Source organism: Eleutherodactylus coqui, chromosome 13, assembly GCF_035609145.1.
Source record: "Eleutherodactylus coqui strain aEleCoq1 chromosome 13, aEleCoq1.hap1, whole genome shotgun sequence".
NCBI classification, from domain to species: Eukaryota; Metazoa; Chordata; class Amphibia; order Anura; family Eleutherodactylidae; genus Eleutherodactylus; species Eleutherodactylus coqui.
In genome coordinates this window covers 19,589,723-19,608,093 of record NC_089849.1, presented here as the reverse complement: position 1 = coordinate 19,608,093, position 18,371 = coordinate 19,589,723, and the positions used below count along the sequence as shown (strand labels likewise).

Below are 18,371 nucleotides of genomic sequence, written 5' to 3'. Positions count from 1 at the left end.
TGATCCTTGTTGACCTTCCCCCTCAGGCAGCCTTATATTTGGAATGGTATGTGGTCCTCTTTAGGATGAAACCTTCCAAGGATGACAGATGTGGCGGAATTATTGATAAAATAGAGTTAATCATTGTTACGGATTTTTACGGAAAGTGAACCCACTGGACTAACCAACCAGCCTGGTTATTATGCCAGAGCGGGAGACTAGCAGCTGATCCCAGCTGACAGGGGTACCCACAGAAGGGTAGCTGGCCCTAAGGTAAGCAGGGAGATGGAACAGTCCTTGCCTATAAGCAGAGTAATCGCCATGATAGGGGCAGCCTCACTCTGGAACCTGGGGCCTGACTAGTCCTAACAGAAATAGGGATGGAATATGAAACACTGAAACGAAAACACTGCACAGAACTAACTACTACTGAGATGAGCAAGAGGGACAAACAGAAAGGAAATTGACACACATACAGATAAGGCAAAGGTACAAATGGAACAAGCAGACAAACAGTGAAATAGACTAAAAGTCCAGAAACAGGTCACTCCTAGCAGTGGAGGGACCAGAGGAAACACCAATACTGAGGCAACCAGGAAGTGGAGCAGTTCAGCTTAAATAGGAAAGTAATTGCTCATTAACTCCACAGATAAGCTGACGGCCAGAAGGCTAGTTAACCCTCTCAGCACTGGACGAAGATAGACAAAGGATCCAAATGCACAGGAACAGCAGAAAGATGCTTGCGGTTACCTGGAACCGCAAGAGGGTGGCAGACATGAGTAGCAGACCTTACATTCATCAGAGGAATAATACACAGGAACAAAACTAGAATCAGGCAGGAACACAGGAACAGGTCATAGAATCAGAGCAGAAATGGGCAAAGTGGCTTGGGTCAGGAACAAAGCAGGTACCAACAGCAGTAGGAAACAGGACATAGGAACCAACATAGACATTGACCAACAATCAAGAACTGAAGAAACAGACAGGGTATATACCACAGAAGCTAAATTGAAAACAGCAAACAGGTAATGAGTGATGAACTCCAAAGCAGGAAAGGACTAACTGTTCTTTGACTGGTGAGAACAGAACAGCAGTAATGATAAAGAGGAATGTTCACACCATAGAGGCAAACCTAGTGTCAGCTATGATGCCTGTCAAGAAAGAGACCTGCAGCTCACGTTGGTGCCTGTTAGGTTTGTGTGGGCAAGTGAGCAGTGGGCCCACACGAATGTTACCAAAGATAGGGAACACAAGGTGGAACTACCACCAATTAACTTCTGTCCCTATCTTCTTGAAAGGGAAATGACTAAAGACCTAACAGAGACTGACAATAACTCAGACACTCACTAAGCATCCCAGCACGTATAAGCAGATGAAAATGCTATAATAAGTACGAGGTATTGGTTCATATATTGGCCAAGATATTTAAGCCCGCAAGCCACTTCAAGGCTCCTCGTTGTCTTGCGGGTCCCTACACTACCAAGACAACTAAAGCCAGACTTGCACACACATGATACAACAAGACACCAATCATACCAAAAAGGCAATAAGACACAATTCACACAGCAAGCTGCACCGCAAGGGCTACAAGATTCAAATCACACAGAAGGCCATACAGACAAGGAAACATGACTGCTCACCCTGGAAACCCAGCAGACACTGAAAGGAGCTAGTGTATATATATGAGCACAGACCCTGGGGATTGGTTGACCTGAGCAAACCACACCCAGCCAACTAAATCAACCACCTGTGGAGCTGTGCTGCTAGAAACACTGAGGGCAACAGATTTCAGCACAGCACAACCCCAACAGTGCCATTCTCATAGACGTCATGAACATACCCAAGTCTCCACCTTCATACCAGCATTTAATATTCCCATAGAATAGACGTTGAACCCTTCTGAAGGTGAGGCTGTCGGCAGATGACTTACAGTATGGCCAAAAAGTACCACCTCTACTCTTCATTTGCCCTCAGATAATGTACTGACGTCTCTTCTTTGCAGCAGAAGGCAACATTTAGTCGTAGTGAGTAAATGTAATAACTTGAGTAACTTTGACCATGAGCAGACAGTTGGTGCCTGGAAGTGTGGTACTTGGAATTCTGTCACACTTGTTGGCTGCTCCAAAACCACAGTATCAAGAATGTATTTGTCTGGACTGGTGGCTCTCGGGGCCTCCGTGCCCGCACTGCTGGACCTACCACCCGGGGTGCAGGAGTGCGGCACAGGGGAGCCCCAGCTCGGGTGATCTCCAATGGCCGCCGCCAGGTTGCTTGGGACGCAGCGGGTGCTGCCCTGTGCCGCGTCCCCATTACCATGACTACCGGGCGTGCTTTCCCGGTTTCCATCTGTTCAGCAAGGCTTGGGGCAGTTTTTCCAGCATCTCCGTGATTCGGCCCTGCTGCTGTCAGGCTCCCCGCCCCAATCAGCTGCTGGGGCGGGAGTTCTGACAGCATTTAAACATTTCTGTTTCCTTCCAGCATTGCCAGTGTATGTTTGGTCTCAAGCTACACCCGCATACCTTTTGAATTGATGCCCTGTTATGATTTACTTGCTCTTAACCTGATTTCGCTTGACCCTTTTGTACTGCATACTCTCCCATTGCCGACCCGAATTGCCAGACCTGATTCTGTGTTTGTTAAGTATCCCTGCTTGTCTGTTTGTCTGACCCCCTCCAACATTTATCTGTTAGTTGTTCTCCCTACCCCGCATCCCTAGAGAGCCTAGGGACTGTCGCCCAGTTGTCACCCGGGGCCTAGACCAGGGTGGCAAGTAGGTAGGGACAGGGGTTGCGGGTAGTATTCAGGGACCTCCAGTACCCGGACCCCAGCTCCCTGACAGTATTAGGATTGGTTGAACCATGGACAGACATCTGACTGAAGATCACACAATGGCAGACCATGTCTGGTTGATCCTAGTGGCGAGGGTCAGGCGGCATGTCTGGTATCTCAGCAACGATGTGCCACAGTGGACCCAATAGTACAACAGCAGAGAAGTTAGACAAATTTCTATATTGACCATGCAGCATATCTTGCATCGGTTGGGGTTTAATAGAGAAAGACCGATAAATGTGCCTCTGATGACTCGACATCATCGCCAACAGTGCCTCGCATGGGCCCAAGAAAGGCATCAATGCACCTTGGACACATGGGGGAAGGTGGTCTGGAGTGACAAGTGTACAGATGACCAGGTCTACATCTGGCATAAACAGCATGAAGCCGCATTCCATGGGTGATCCTTTGGGGTTCAGCAGGCCACTGGTGGCGGTGCTTTGATCTGGGGAATATTTTCTTGGCAAGGCCTAGGACTATTGATCATCATACCATGATCCTTCAATAGTGAACACTACAGGGTCCTGTTAGCTGACCATCTACATTCACATCTTCAGAAAGTCTTCCCCAACCACAGTGCCATTTTTCAAAAGGACAATGCTTTGTGTCATTGAGCTCGCATCACTAGGGAGTGATTGGAGGGACATGACAATAAATTCTTCACACTGCCTTGGCCCCCAAACTCACCGGACTGTAACCCTATTGAACAAAAGGGCTGTGAGATCTTCTCCCACTTGTCTGCAAAATGTACACCAAATGATGTAGCTGCTGCCGCATGCATGGCCATGGGCTTGGTTCAAGTTGAGTATGGAGTATGTTGGCCACCATGTGGAATCTGTTCCCTGACATCTGGAAACCGTGACTGTGTTCCTAATGCGGCGATCATTCAGCGGATTCTCATAAGGTCATCCCCCATTTTCTAGAACTATCTACATTTCTTGTAACTACTAACAGAATTGTTTGGAATCTGGAGGGACCTGGCGCCCGCTATGGGAATGTTAGGAGAATTTTCTTCTTGTGAGAGGTTATAGGGTCTCTGTAAAAAAACTAATTTAGCTTGTCATTTTGCCATCTGTCTCCTCTAATCTGTCTTCCATCTGCTAAGTTATTAGCTTGTAGCAGCCAATTTATCTATTTTTGATATTTTTTACATGTCCATGTTCTACCTTGTGTTTGTTTTAACATTTTTAAGATGGCTGTCTGCAGGGTCAGTGACTAATCTCCTAGGAAACATCTCATACTGTCAACACATCTTGATGCCGAATGTACCATCGTTCCAGGAAATAATGTGGACAACCAATTAGTCCTCCTAAGTATTAAATGATCCTTGGGGAAGGAGGGTGTAGGGGGAATGGAAACAAAAAATGTTCCCAGGTGTGAAAGAAGAACGGATGACTTATTTCTCACCTTTCAAAGCTTTGAGAAAGTGGTTTTATTTTTTGTGCTGTGCTAAAAACTTAAAAATAGTCCCAAATTTAGAGCTGAAGGATTATTGTTTCATGACGACTTAATTAGAGTCTTGTTGACAAGCGTAGACTGTAATATAAGGGCATAGTTTAACCCTTCATGTAGTGAATACAGGATGAGGTTTAGAACAAGCATAGGCTTTAAAGACAGGCAGTGCAATTCGTATCCACGAGTGTAAAGGAAAAATCGAAAGTACATGCCTTTCAATTCCCGCGTTTTACCGCGGATTGTCAACGTGGAAGGTGAGCGTGGAATCCGCAATCCAAATCCGATAGTGTATGACCGGCCTTAATCAGAGTGCTTGAGATACCTGAGCGTTTGTGCTCAGCTATTTCCGTTTATCCCATTGAAATGAATAGAGCGACTCCGTGCGTGCTTGAGCGCTGCTCCAATCACTCTCCCCTCTGAGGACTGGTGAACATCTCAGCGGTGAGACTCCCATCAATCAAACTTTTATCACTTATCTTATGGATAGGTGATAAAAAATCTTGGGATAACCCCTTTATTGTCAGAGAAGGCCTTTAAATTTTTGGACAGTGCTCCAGTGATCTACTGACCAAAACCCTTGGTGGTCACCAAATCAATGGAGCAAGTTCCAACCTGCCACAAAGTACTGGGCAACCATGTAATAGATGGCTGGGCTGAGTTTACCAGCCTTAGAGCACCTCTTTCTTAATAAGACTCCATTCTGGTAAATAGAGGGGGCCTCAAATTAGTGACCGCCCCCATTGTTTTCCAAGGCACTGCAGACTGGAGGACTGAAGTCTTAGCAAATTCTGTCAAAGTAAACTGACGGATTGTTTCTAAGCTCCTCCCCTAGCCAGCTTCCCTTTTGTGAACATGCATTCATTGCCTTTCCACTGAGCTATTACAGAGGGATGTATGAGAGTGCTGGGGGATGGAGGAGATCGGGAGGACAGAGAGTAGATAAAGCTACTATTACAGAGGGCTGTAACTCACTGTGGGTAAATTTTCTGTTCTTTTCAGCAGTGAGGGGGAACATGACCAGCAGCTACTCAGCGAGAGGATGAGCTAGAGAGAGAGATAGCTGTGCAGTATTGAGTGGGCGTGGTTATGCTACACAGCCTGTGAAAGGAGGGGAGAGAGAGCTGAGCTTGTGCACCTTCATGAGAGAGACCGGCTGATCAGTGCTGGGAACACCCCTTAGCCATAAATATGAATCTAGAAGATCATGCAAACCAAGTTTACTGCTTTCTAAATGCATGAGAAAAAAAACTCAATGCAAAGAAAGATAAGGGCATCGCTTTTTTCTGCAAGGAAAGTAAAATATCTGTGTGTTCATTTTTCATGCACAAAGGTTTTAAACTTTGCAGCTCAAGGTAATTGCCTGTATAGCCTTCCTTGATGTGTGTTTTCCAAGTAAGCTTGTTACTAAAGCTGCGAATTGGCAGGATCCATCACAAGCATCAATATTAATAATACAAAGCCCCGTACTAGATACTTTTTCTGCTCTTGCCTGAAACTTTGTTTGAAGGACACACATTACTACCGAAAACCTAGAGACGCAGGCTATGTGGTAAGTATAGGAATTCTTCATGCCTGGTTTTAATTAAAATACGATGTGGTGCAATTACCTCTGTACAATGTGAAGCCCTAGGGTAACCGGCAGCCAGTTAGGTTGAGAAGTTGCTTAAAGATGCCAATTAACGCACTCTGTAATTATACTTAGTTATCATAACATTACACGCCTGCCTGGGAATATCAAATATGTCTTCATATTACTCTGTCACTCATCTCCCAACAGAAGCTGCAGCGCAGGATGGCACCAAACCGCCAGAAGAGAGACTGGATCATTGACACCTTCAACCTTCAAGAAGAGTTGCCAGGCCCTTACCCCAAACTAGTTGGCACGGTAAGCACTGCAATATTCCCTAGTGAGGAGATAGCAACAAAGACTTAAACAGTCAAACTAGACCAGCTGCAACCTAGTAGAACCTGGTAGAAAATGTTCAATTCCCAGCAGCGCCCCCACAGGGGAAATAAAGCATTGCACAGTTTTCATTGCAATCAATATGCTGCCCATATATTGTATAGTTTTTTTAGGCCCTTCAGAGAAAGATGCACTTTGTAGCTGCTCTCTGGTCTAGCATATAGATGAGGGTCCTGAATAAGAGGTGTATCTCAGGGGCAGTGCAGGATAAGTAATGTAGGTACACAATGACTCCACCAGCAGAATAGTGAGTGCAGCTCTGGAGTATAATACAGGATGTAACTGAGGGTCAGTACACGATAAGTAATGTATGTACACAGGGACTCCACCAGCAGAATAGTGAGTGCAGCTCTGGAGTATAATACAGAATATAACTCAGGACCAGTACAGGATAAGCAATGTATGTACACAGTGACTCCACCAGCAGAATAGTGAGTGCAGCTCTGGAGTATAATATGGGACATCTCAGGATCAGTACAGGATAAGTAATATATGTACACAATGACTCCACCAGCAGAATAGTGAGTGCAGCTCTGAATATAATACTAGATGTATCTCAGGATCAGTATGCTGATAATGGTTATTTCAGTACAATTCTATAGAATCTAAATCTCCTCTTTAGGCTGGATACAGACGAATGTATATCGGCTCGGTTTTCACGCCGAGCCGATATACGGTGTCCTCATCTGCAGGAGGGGGGGGAGATGGAAGAGCCAGGAGCAGGAACTGAGCTCCCCCCCTCTCTGCCCCTCTGCACTATTTGCAATGAAAGGAGGCGGGACAGGCTAAATTATGAGAATTAGCCCCACCCCTGCCCCGCCTCTCCTCTTTGCAAATAGTGCAGAGGGACGGAGAGGAGGCAGAGAGGAGTCGGGAGCTCAGAGCACTGCTCCTGGCTCTTCCAGCCTCCCCCCCTGCAGAGAGAGACGACGTATATCGGCTGGGCATGAAAACGCAGCCGATATACGTTCGTCTGAATCCAGCCTTAGGCTTCTTTTACATGGTCTACAAAATCATCGTTACAAAACGCATGTGTTGCAGCTGTTCTGATATCTTCGCCTTGCTATCAGACTGGACTAAGATTTAGCTGTGTCTCTACCTTTCCTGGGTCTGAGGGGCATGGTGTCAGGTGAGTGATGTCAGTTCTCACCTGATTCTAGTTGCCCTGCCCTATATTGCTATCTCCCTCTGCTTAAATCCTCTGTGCTGCTTGCTTGCTGTGAATTGTGTATTTTGCATTTCATCTGTTTGCATCGGTAAATGAAACTTTACTTTTAGTCATTTCTGCCATCCACCTCCCCCAAATGGCATCTTTCACCCATCCTTGCTGAGATGCTTTCCTTATCTAAGGAGAGCAATAAATTTCACCCCCCCCCCCCTTTTGGTCATTAGGTTTGCAATGCTAAAGTCAGCTGGCCAGTCAATTGGAACCTGATTAGCCACTCCCAGCTGTTTCCTAGTCATACCTTAAACTTTTACTATAATATCAGTGTAAGCATGCATGCCACGCGGGTGGCTGCCACGCGAATATAATGCTGTAGGAAGTATGCTGTAGAAAGTATGCTGTAGAAAGTATGCTGTAGAAAGTATGCTGTAGAAAGTATGCTGTAGAAAGTATGCTGTAGAAAGTATGCTGTAGAAAGTATGAGACAGTTTGACCATGGCAGTTCGACATGGTAGGAGACAGGTAGGCCACAAACTCTGCCTAAATACTTTACACTTCAAAGCTATCGCTAATGCTGTCACCTCTGTTCTCATTCTTGCTCTCCGTTTCAGAACTTCTTTCAAGTGCCAACCTCTGGGGCACTCTATACACATTAGCCCCTCTCTCCTGTCCTCGCCTATGCACAGCTCTCATGCACTCTTTACCTTCTTGCTTAGCCTCAAACCCCCTAGTGCCACTAACAAAAATAACAGCCGCCCTCATAAATCTCCTAGCCATCTGCTAACCCTCTCTATCCTGCTGCTACTAGCTGCTGGGGATATCTCTCCCAATCCTGGCCCACCCTCCACTGCTCCTAGCTATCACCCCCTACCTGACTCACTAAGAAAATCCCCAAGCCCAACTGATAGCCCATGCATAGCCTCCCCTGACTCCTTTAAATGTGCCCTCTGGAACTGCCAGTCAGCATGTAATAAACTCCCCACCATCCATGACTTTTTTACTGCTAAATCTTTAAACCTGCTAGCTCTCACAGAAACGTGGATACAGCAGTCTGACACGGCCTCCCCTGCTGCACTGTCTTACAATGGCCTGCAGTTCTCCCATACCCCGAGACCAGATGACAGGCGTGGCGGAGGAGTAGGTGCTCTTCTTTCCCCGAAATGCACCTACCAGGTCATCCCCCCTGTACCCTCACTCACTTTTCCATCATTTGAGGTACATATGCTACGGCTTTTCCGCCCGCTGTCCATGCGAGTAGCAGTTATCTATCGCCCCCCAGGTGCTCCTCGCCTGGTTTTGGACCACTTTGCTGCCTGGCTCCCCCACTTCCTATCCTGTGCAATTCCAACCCTCATCTTAGGTGATTTTAACATCCCCACTAATGACCCTACCTCCCCATCTGCCTCTAAGCTTCTTTCGCTCACCTCCTCCCTTGGTCTCTCTCAACTCACAGCCTCTCCCACTCACAGGGATGGCAACACTCTTGATCTGGTCTTCTTCCGTCTCTGCTCTGTTTCCAACTTCACTAACTCCCCTCTCCCGCTCTCGGATCATAACTTCCTCTCTTTCTCTGTCACGCTCCCTACCATCTCTCCAGACCCACCTACCTACAGTACCTACAGGAACCTTAAGGTCATTCACACCCAGGACTTTGCTGAATCCCTACAGTCCTCTCTGTCCCCCATCTCTCTCCTCTCCTGCCCCAACCTGGCTGCCGCTCACTACAACACCGCTCTCAAACATGCCCTGGATGAAGCAGCGCCCCCCAGAACCCGAGCCATTCGATGTAGAACACGGCAACCCTGGCTCACACCTCATACACGCTTCATCCGGCGGTGCTCTAGAAGTGCTGAACGGCTGTGGAGGAAATCGCAAACGGCACCAGACTTCCTCCACTACAAATTCATGCTCAGAACCTACAACCTCGCCCTCCACCATGCCAAACAAGTCTACTTCACCTCTCTAGTCTCCTCATTATCGCACAACCCTAAACGGCTCTTTGATACTTTTCACTCCCTTCTCAGCCCAAAACCGCAGCCCCCAGTGACGGATCTCAGTGCTGAAGAGTTGGCTGCTTACTTCAAAAAGAAAATAGACGACATCCGTCAGGAAATAACTTCCCAATCCCAGACTAGCCCTGACCCTAGTCCTGTCAGCACTGCATCTAGCTCCTGCTCACTGTCTGTACTCAGACCAGCGACAGAGGAAGAAGTCTCCAAATTGCTCCTCTCTGCTCGCCCCACCACCTGCGCTAGCGACCCTCTCCCCTCACACCTCCTCCGTTCCTTCTCCCCAGTGGTCATCTCCCATCTCACCACTATATTCAACCTCTCTCTGACCTCTGGCATCTTTCCCTCTTCTTTCAAACACGCCATCATATCCCCACTGCTAAAGAAACCGACTCTGGACGCGACTGATGCTGCCAACTACAGACCCATCTCAAACCTCCCCTTCATCTCCAAACTACTAGAACGCCTAGTTTACTCCCGCCTCGTAAGCTATTTATCAGAGAACTCTCTCCTAGACCCCCTACAGTCTGGCTTCCGACCTCAACACTCGACAGAAACTGCCCTTACTAGGGTATCCAATGACCTACTGACAGCCAAATCGAGGGGCGATTACTCCCTACTGATCCTCCTCGACCTTTCTGCAGCGTTTGACACTGTTGACCACAAACTCCTCCTCAGTATGCTACGCTCCATTGGCCTAAAGGACACTGCCCTCTCCTGGTTCTCCTCTTACCTATCTGACCGCTCTTTCAGTGTCTCCTTTGCTGGCTCTACCTCCCCTCCTCTTCCCCTTGCTGTTGGGGTCCCCCAGGGCTCGGTCCTTGGCCCCCTTCTCTTCTCTATCTACACAGCCCCTATTGGACAAACCATCAGGAGTTTTGGCCTCAAATACCACCTGTACGCTGATGACACCCAGCTATACACCTCTGCCCGTGACATCTCTGCACCCTTCCTCCAAAACATCACTAACTGTCTGTCCGCTGTCTCTAACACTATGTCCTCTCTCTACCTAAAACTAAACCTCTCTAAAACTGACTTACTGGTATTTCCACCCTCCACTAACCGACCTCATCCTGACATCTCCATCTCAGTGTGTGGCGCCACCATAACTCCTAGACAACACGCCCGCTGCCTTGGGGTCATATTTGACTCTGATCTCTCTTTTGCCCCCTACATCCAATCTCTGGCCCGAACATGTCAGCTGCACCTCAAGAACATCGCAAGAATCCGCTCTTTTCTCACTGTGGAGACGTTAAAAACGCTTATTGTCGCCCTCATCCACTCCCGGCTCGATTATTGCAACTTGTTGCTGATCGGCCTCCCCTGCACCAGACTCTACCCTCTCCAGTCCATCCTGAATGCGGCAGCCAGGCTCATCTTCCTGTCCAGCCGCTACTCGGACGCCTCTGTCCTGTGCCGGTCACTGCACTGGCTGCCCGTTAAATACAGAATTCAATTCAAACTCGCTACCTTCATCCACAAAGCCCTCCACAGTACAGCGCCACCCTATATCGCCTCCCTCTTCTCAATCCATCAACCAGCCCGGGCTCTCCGCTCTGCTAATGAAACCAGACTGAGTGCCCCTTTCATTCGAACTTCTCATTCCCGCCTCCAAGACTTCTCCAGAGCAGCACCGATCCTCTGGAACGCACTACCAAAAGCTACCCGAGCAATCCAGGACTCGCAGAATTTCAGGCGTGCTCTAAAAACGCACCTCTTCAGGGAGGCATACCGCATTCCCTAAACAAACCTCTCTGTACTCCGCCTGATAACATGCTCCCTGACCTACTGACTGCAATCCCTGCTAGCCATCATAAACCGCTCCTGCAGTCACACCGTTTCTGCCGTCACACGGCTAAATGTCTGACCATTGTCTATGTGTATAGCATCGCTCACTCTCCACCTCGCCATACTGTGCACATCTCCAGCCCCTTTACCCTCTGTATCACCCCATTACTTGTAGTATGTAAGCTCGTTGGAGCAGGACCCTCACCCCTATTGTTTCCATCAACTGATTACTATATGTAACCGTGGTTCTGTAATGTTTGTATTTTGTCTTTCTGTATTCCCCCCTCTCTATGTAAGCGCTGCGGAATATGTTGGCGCTATACAAATAAAGATTATTATTATTATTATATTGGCTGAATTAGATTTGACTTCTGTGCTGGTCAATTCAGTTTCCTTCTGAGTTTGCTGAGGAGCACAGCCTGCCTCTGGAGCTTCTTTTCCTTGCTGCAGACTTCTGCTACAGCTAAGTACCACAGTTGGTTTCCTTGTACTGTTTCTTTTATATTCAGGGTTCCCTTGTAGGGATATATTAGTGGCCAAGGTACATGTGTGAGTCCGCACTTATCAGAGTGATCAGCCTGCCTATTAGGCAGGGGTCTCTCCTGGGATAGGGGTTCTCAGGTTTAGAATTTCTCTTAGTTTCATTTTGTGTTTACATTGCACAGTTGTGCTTTTGGTTGTGTTACACACGGTTGTACTTATTTTTGTGTTGGTGTACATTGCAGATCATATCAGGACACAACAGATTGACCAGACCATTCATATTCATTGAGATTTTGCTTGTTGATATATGCAACAGCATGTATGTGAAGCTTATGGTTTCCAATGGGTTCTTTCACATGAGAGATGTTTTGTAGCCTGAAAGAACCCATTAGGGCTCCCACCCACTGGCGTCTTTTTCTCCACTGCGCTGCGAGAGTAAGTGAAAACTCTCGCAGAGCAGTGCGAGAAAATCGCTGGGATATCACTCCGACATTGCCAGTCTTTACAATGGGGCCAGTGGCAGCAGCGCTAACCCCATTGAAAAGATATGGAGAATGCCGCAGACTTCTGCCACAGCTGTGACCGCGGGGGACCATGGGGATGAAGGGATCCTCTGTCACAGCTGTCAAAGCTGTGGCAGAACTCCGCGGCATGCTATCCCATTGCTTTCAATGGGATCGGCACTGCTGCCGATCCCATTGAAAGCAGTGGTTTCTGACAAGCCCTGCAGAATGATTATCGGAGAAGGGCTTGAAATATAAGCCCTTCACTGATAATCATCAAAAAGTGGTTAAAAAAATAATTAAAAAGTTACTCACCCCGACACTGCTACTGAGCTCTTTCAGCAGACGGGGATTTAAAAATCCCCGCCTCCTGAAAGGGCTGTGTGGATTGGCTGAGGGCTCAGCCAATAGCAGCTAGTGCTTAGCTATTGGCTGAGCGCTCAGCCAATGGCAGATAGCTCTTAGCTATTCATTCATGAATAGCAATATCTTAGCTATTCATGAATAAATAGCTAAGAGCTATCTGTCATTGGCTGAGCGCTCAGCCAATAGCTAAGCAGTAGTTGCTATTGGCTGAGCCCTCAGCCAATCTGCACAGCGCTTTCAGTAAGCGGGGATTTTTAAATCCCTGTCTGCTGAAAGTGCTGGACAGCAGTGCCGGGGAGCCAGCCGGAGGACGCGGCTGACAGCAGGAGAGGTGAGTAACTTTTTAATTATTTTTTTAACCACTTTTTGATGATTATCGGCGAAGGGCTTATATTTCAAGCCCTTCTCCGATAATCATTCTGCGGGGCTTGTCACAAACCACTGCTTTCAATGGGATCGGCAGCAGTGCCGATCCCATTGAAAGCACTGGGATAGCATGCCGCGGACTTCTGCCACAGCTGTGACAGCTGTCACAGCTGTGGCAGAAGTCCGCGGCATTCTCCATATCTTTTCAATGGGGCTAGCGCTGCTGCCGCTGGCCCCATTGAAAAGACTGGCGATGTCGCAGCGATATCCCACCGATTTTTGGGATATCTGCCGGCGTTTTTCTCACACTGCGATGCGAGACTTTAACTTTAGAATCGCATCGCAGTGGAGAAAAAAAACGCCAGTGGGTGGGAGCCCTTAGAAACCATTGGCTTCACATTCATGCATTTTGTAGCAACGATTTTGTAGCCTGTGTGAAAGAGGCCTAACACATATACTATGCTGTATAATGTATTTAGTAATCAAGGATTGCAATGCAAAGGAGAACATCACGTTTTAGGAGGAGGAAGCACTACATGTTTTTCGGGAAGTGATTTATGTGCAACACACAGCAGTTCCTGAAGTTTGCCCTCTTACAGCCACATTCTATTGCACCCATTTACTGCCTTTATATAAGCAGGCACATCACTTACAGAAGGTTACTGTCCCTTTAACTTTGCAAGAATGCTCTTGCAGGAGTCTTTTGTTATACTTACCACATACTCGCCTACTCCTAATTATTCTGACATTTTGCTGTTCTTACTTCTTAATAAGCTGGTTGAACTGCTCAAGTAATTATGTTCTGCAATCATCTACTACCTGAGATACAATTGTCTCTGTTTTCATATAATTACACGGACCTGCAAATCTAATGTAATCTAGTCAGTTTCTTTTGGCTGGGGGTTGGGAGGATGTTCCTGGTATAGGCATGAAAGATAATACACAGTGCACATAGATAGGGGGCGCTACAAATAACTGCCTCACAATGTAAGCTATGAAGATTAATATTGGTAAGATTTCATTTCAGAAAGGCAGATTTCAATGGACTCAGAAAGAGGGTAGGAAGGATCCAGTGGCTGGATGTTTTTAAGGAGAGAAATGACCAAGAGGGTTGGGAAATAATCTGAAATAAGATTCTCAAAGTACAATTAACAATCCCTGAAAGAAGGAAGAATGGCAAGCATTTAAAGAGACCAGGATGGAAGAACACAGAACTTACATACATGCTAAAAGGAAAAATACTCAGAAGGCAAGTAGAGGAGCAAGAGACACCCATCACAAACTAAAATGTTTTTATACAAATGCCCAGAGCATGGGGAACAAACAAGGAGAATTGGAGCTCCTAACACATGAAGAGGAATATGATGTCATAGGCATCACGGAAACTTGGTGGAATGATAGGTATGATTGGAATACATGGCTTGAAGGATACAACTTATTTATAACAAAAAGACCTAAAAAAAGGGGAGGAGGTATTGCGTTGTATGTTAGGAAAACATTCATCTCCACAGAGATTCAAGCTTCAGGGCATGGGAGTTCTGTAGAAACTGTTTGGGTAAGAATACAAGGACAACAGAAAGGACACCATTGTAGGCATTTACTATAGGCCGCCTGGACAAGCAGAAGACATGGAGGAACTCTTTCTACATCAGATGGACAAGCTCTTAAAAAAGCCCAACATAGTGATCATGGGAGATTTTACCTATCCAGACATTTGTTGGGAATCTCTCAGGTAAAAGTAATGGATCCAACAAATTCTTATCGGCTCTTGCTGACAACTTTATCTTCCAAAAGGTTTAAAGGAAAACAAGGGGATCTGCTGTCTTAGACCTAATTCTTACCAACAGGGAGGAAATGATTGAGGGAGTAAGGGTGGCTGGGACCTCAGTAGGCAGTGATCATGATATCCTTGAATTTTGGATAAAAAGGGGAGGAAGACTTGAGGAAACTCAGACCTTAAAGGGGTTGTCTCGCAAAAGCAAGTGGGGTTAAGCACTTCTGTATGGCCATATTAATGCACTTTGTAATATACATCGTGCACTAAATATGAGCCATACAGAAGTTATTCACTTACCTTCCCTGCGCTGGCGTCCCCGTCTCCATGGCTCCGTCTAACTTCAGCGTCTAATCGCCCGATTAGATGCGCTTGCGCAGTAGGGTCTTCTGCCTTCGGGTCTGTCCGGCAGCAGCGGCGTTCTGGCTCCACCCCCTTCTACGCGTCATCGCATAGCCCCGCCCCATCACGTGTGCCGATTCCAGCCTCCTGATTGGCTGGAATCGGCACACATGATGGGGCGGAGCAACGCGATGCCGCGTAGAAGGGGGCGGGGCCAGAACACCGCTCGTGCCAGACCGAGCCGAAGGCAGAAGACCCTTCTGCGCAAGCGCGTCTAATCGGGCGATTAGACGCTGAAGTTAGACGGAGCCATGGAGACAGGGACGCCAGCGCAGGGAAGGTAAGTGAATAACTTCTGTAGGGCTCATATTTAATGCACGATGTATATTACAAAGTGCATTAATATGGCCATACAGAAGTGCTTAACCCCACTTGCTTTCGCGAGACAACCCCTTTAAGGTTGGATTTCAGAAATGCATATTTCAATGAACTCAGAAAGAGGATAGGAAGAATCCAATGGCTGGATGTTCTTAAGGACAGAAATGCCCAAGAAGGTTGGGAAATATTGCGAAATTAGATTGTTAAAGCACAATTGTTAACAATCCCTAAAAGAAGGAAGAATGGGAAGCATTTAAAGAGACCAGAATGGATGAACACAGAACTTGCACACATGTTAAAAAGAAAGAAAAATATGTTTATCAAATGGAAAGAGGTGGAAATATCTAAAGAAGAATATAATGCGGTCTGCAGAAACTGTAGGGCAAGTGTCAGAAAAGCTAAAGCTAATAATGAATTGAGGCTTGCAACAGAGGCCAAAAGCAATAAAAAAGGATTTGGGGGGGTATGTCAAAAGCAAAAGAAAAGTCAAAGATGCTATTAGATGCTTACAAGATGAAAATGGTGAAATGGTTAAAAATGGTGTTCAGAAGGCCGAACTTTTAAATTCCTATTTTGTATCTGTTTTCTCTCAGAAAGTAGATGGAACGTCAGCTGATCTTCCCTGTGCTATTGGGGGAATAAAAGAATGCTGGCTATCTGTAAGCAGAGAGATGGTGAGGGAACACTTAGCTAACTTAAATTAATTCAAGTTTCAAGGTCCAGATAAATTACATCCTAGGATACTGAAGGAAGCAGCGGAGGTAATTGCTGAACCACTCGCCATAATCTTTGAAAATTCCTGGAGAACAGAAGAAGTCCCATAAGATTGGAGGAGGTCAAATGTTGTACCTATCTTCAAAAAAGGGAAGAAGGTGGATCCAGGAAACTACAGGCCTGTGAGCCTGACTTCTATACCGGGAAAGATGTTTGAGCAAAATATTAAACAGCATGTATGATAGTACTTGGATGAAAATTGAATAATTAACCAGAGCCAGCATGGGTTTGTAACAAAGAAGTCATGTCAGATTAATCTAATTTACTTCTATGATAGTATCACTGACTGGGTTGATCAAGGAAATGCGGTGGATATAGTTTTTCTTGACCTTAGTAAAGCATTTGACAAAGTATCCCATACTATAGTTATTGAAAAAAAAGGACAAATATGGGATTGACAAGGCAACTGTTAAGTGGATTCACAACTGGCTGAGTGATGGTACTCAAAGAGTGGTCATAAATGGCTGCACATCCAAGTGTAAGAATGTATTAAGTGGGGTACCACAAGGCTCTGTCCTGGGCCCGGTGTTGTTCAACATTTTTATAAATGATCTGGAGAAGGGAATTAATGGGAAACTGATCAAATTTGCTGGTTACATAAAGCTAGGAGGGATAGCTAACACTAGGGAAGAGAAGCATTCAAAAAGATTTAGAAAAGCTTGCACAGTGGGCGGTGACTAACAGAATGGTATTTAGCAAGGAGAAATGTAAAGTCCTGCATCTGGGCAAGAAAAATGAAGATAGCACATACAGAATGGGAGGAATTGAGCTAAGCAGCAGCACATGTGAAAAAGACCTGGGTATACTAATAGATCATAGACTGAACATGAGCCAACAGTGTGATGCAGCAGCCAAAAAGGCAAACACAATTCTGGGATGTATTAAGAGAAGCATAGACTCTAGATAATGTGAGGTAATTATCCCCCTCTACTCTTCCTTAGTCAGACCTCATCTGGAATAATGTGTCCAGTTCTGGGCACCCCACTTCCAAAAAATATATAGACAAACCGCAGCAAGTTCAGAGAAGAGTTACCAAGATGGTGAGCTGTCTGCAAATCATGTCCTAGGAGGTACGGTTAAAGGATCTGAGAATGTTTAGCTTGCAAAAAAGAAGTCTGAGAGGAAACTTAGTAGCGGTCTATAAGTATCTGAAGGGCTGTCACAGTGCAGAGGGATCAGCCCTATTCTCATTTGAAAAAGGGAAAACTAGAAGCAATGGGATGAAACTGAAAGGGAGGAGACACAAATTGAATATTAGAAAAAACTTTCTGACAGTGAGGGTGATCAATGAGTGGAACAGGTTACCATGGAAGGTGGTGAGTTCTCCTTCAATGGAAGTGTTCAAACAAAGGCTGGACAAATATCTGTCTTGGATGAATTAGTAAATCCTGCACTGAGCAGGGGGTTGGACCCAATGACCCTGGAGGTCCCTTCCAACTCTACCATTCTGTGACCTCTTTTGAGCATAAAAGGCAATATACAAAGACCCAATCAACCAATAACATAGTACCATCCACCATAATAATTAGATATCAACAAGAATCACCTGTGGGAATAGGATGCGCTCTTCTATTTCACATGCTGTTTTGGTATGCACAACATTTTTTCTATTCCCATAGGTGATTGTTGTTGATATTTAATTATTGTGGTGAGTGTTGCTGGTACTATATGATTGGTTGATTGTTACTTGAATCTCATTGCAAATATGGGGTCTTTGTATTGTAAGAACTGTGGATCTGGAACCACTGTGTCAACCTACCAGGTAGGTGAAGATCCAATCCAGCATGGCTCACAGCCAACCCCAGCGTGGGAGGTAAGATACCAGATGAACAGCCCCATATACAGATGGAAACTAGGGAAGGTACCTTGCCCTGAACTGATGACTAGGAGAGGGAAACCCCTGCCTATAAGCGGAGCACTCTTCCCGATAAGGACGACCCCATGGTCTTCCTCTAGGCACTGACTTAACCTGGCGGGCCAGAACACCTATAGGACAAAGATAGAACAACAATGGGGAGTACAGAAACAAAGAAGGAACGAGCTAACAAGGATAAACAGAGAAGAAGACGACAGGAAAAACAGACCACAGAGTACATGAACAAAGAACACAGAGCACAAGCAGAATGCAAGGTAACTGCCAAAGCAGCAGCTGGACATGAAGTGAAGGGAACAAACTCTCAACAACACTGCAGCAAGG

At 46.1% G+C, this 18,371-nt stretch overlaps 1 protein-coding gene across 1 annotated transcript in view; it reads left to right on the top strand.

Moving 5' to 3' along the window:
- The window catches only part of LOC136587568 (cadherin-like protein 26), an 85,710-nt gene that overhangs the window by 24,489 nt on the left and 42,850 nt on the right, over positions 1-18,371 (top strand). The window contains exon 3 of the mRNA XM_066586236.1: positions 6,041-6,148. Within this exon, the coding sequence (XP_066442333.1) occupies positions 6,041-6,148 (108 nt within the window). The remainder of the gene's footprint in view (positions 1-6,040; positions 6,149-18,371) is intronic.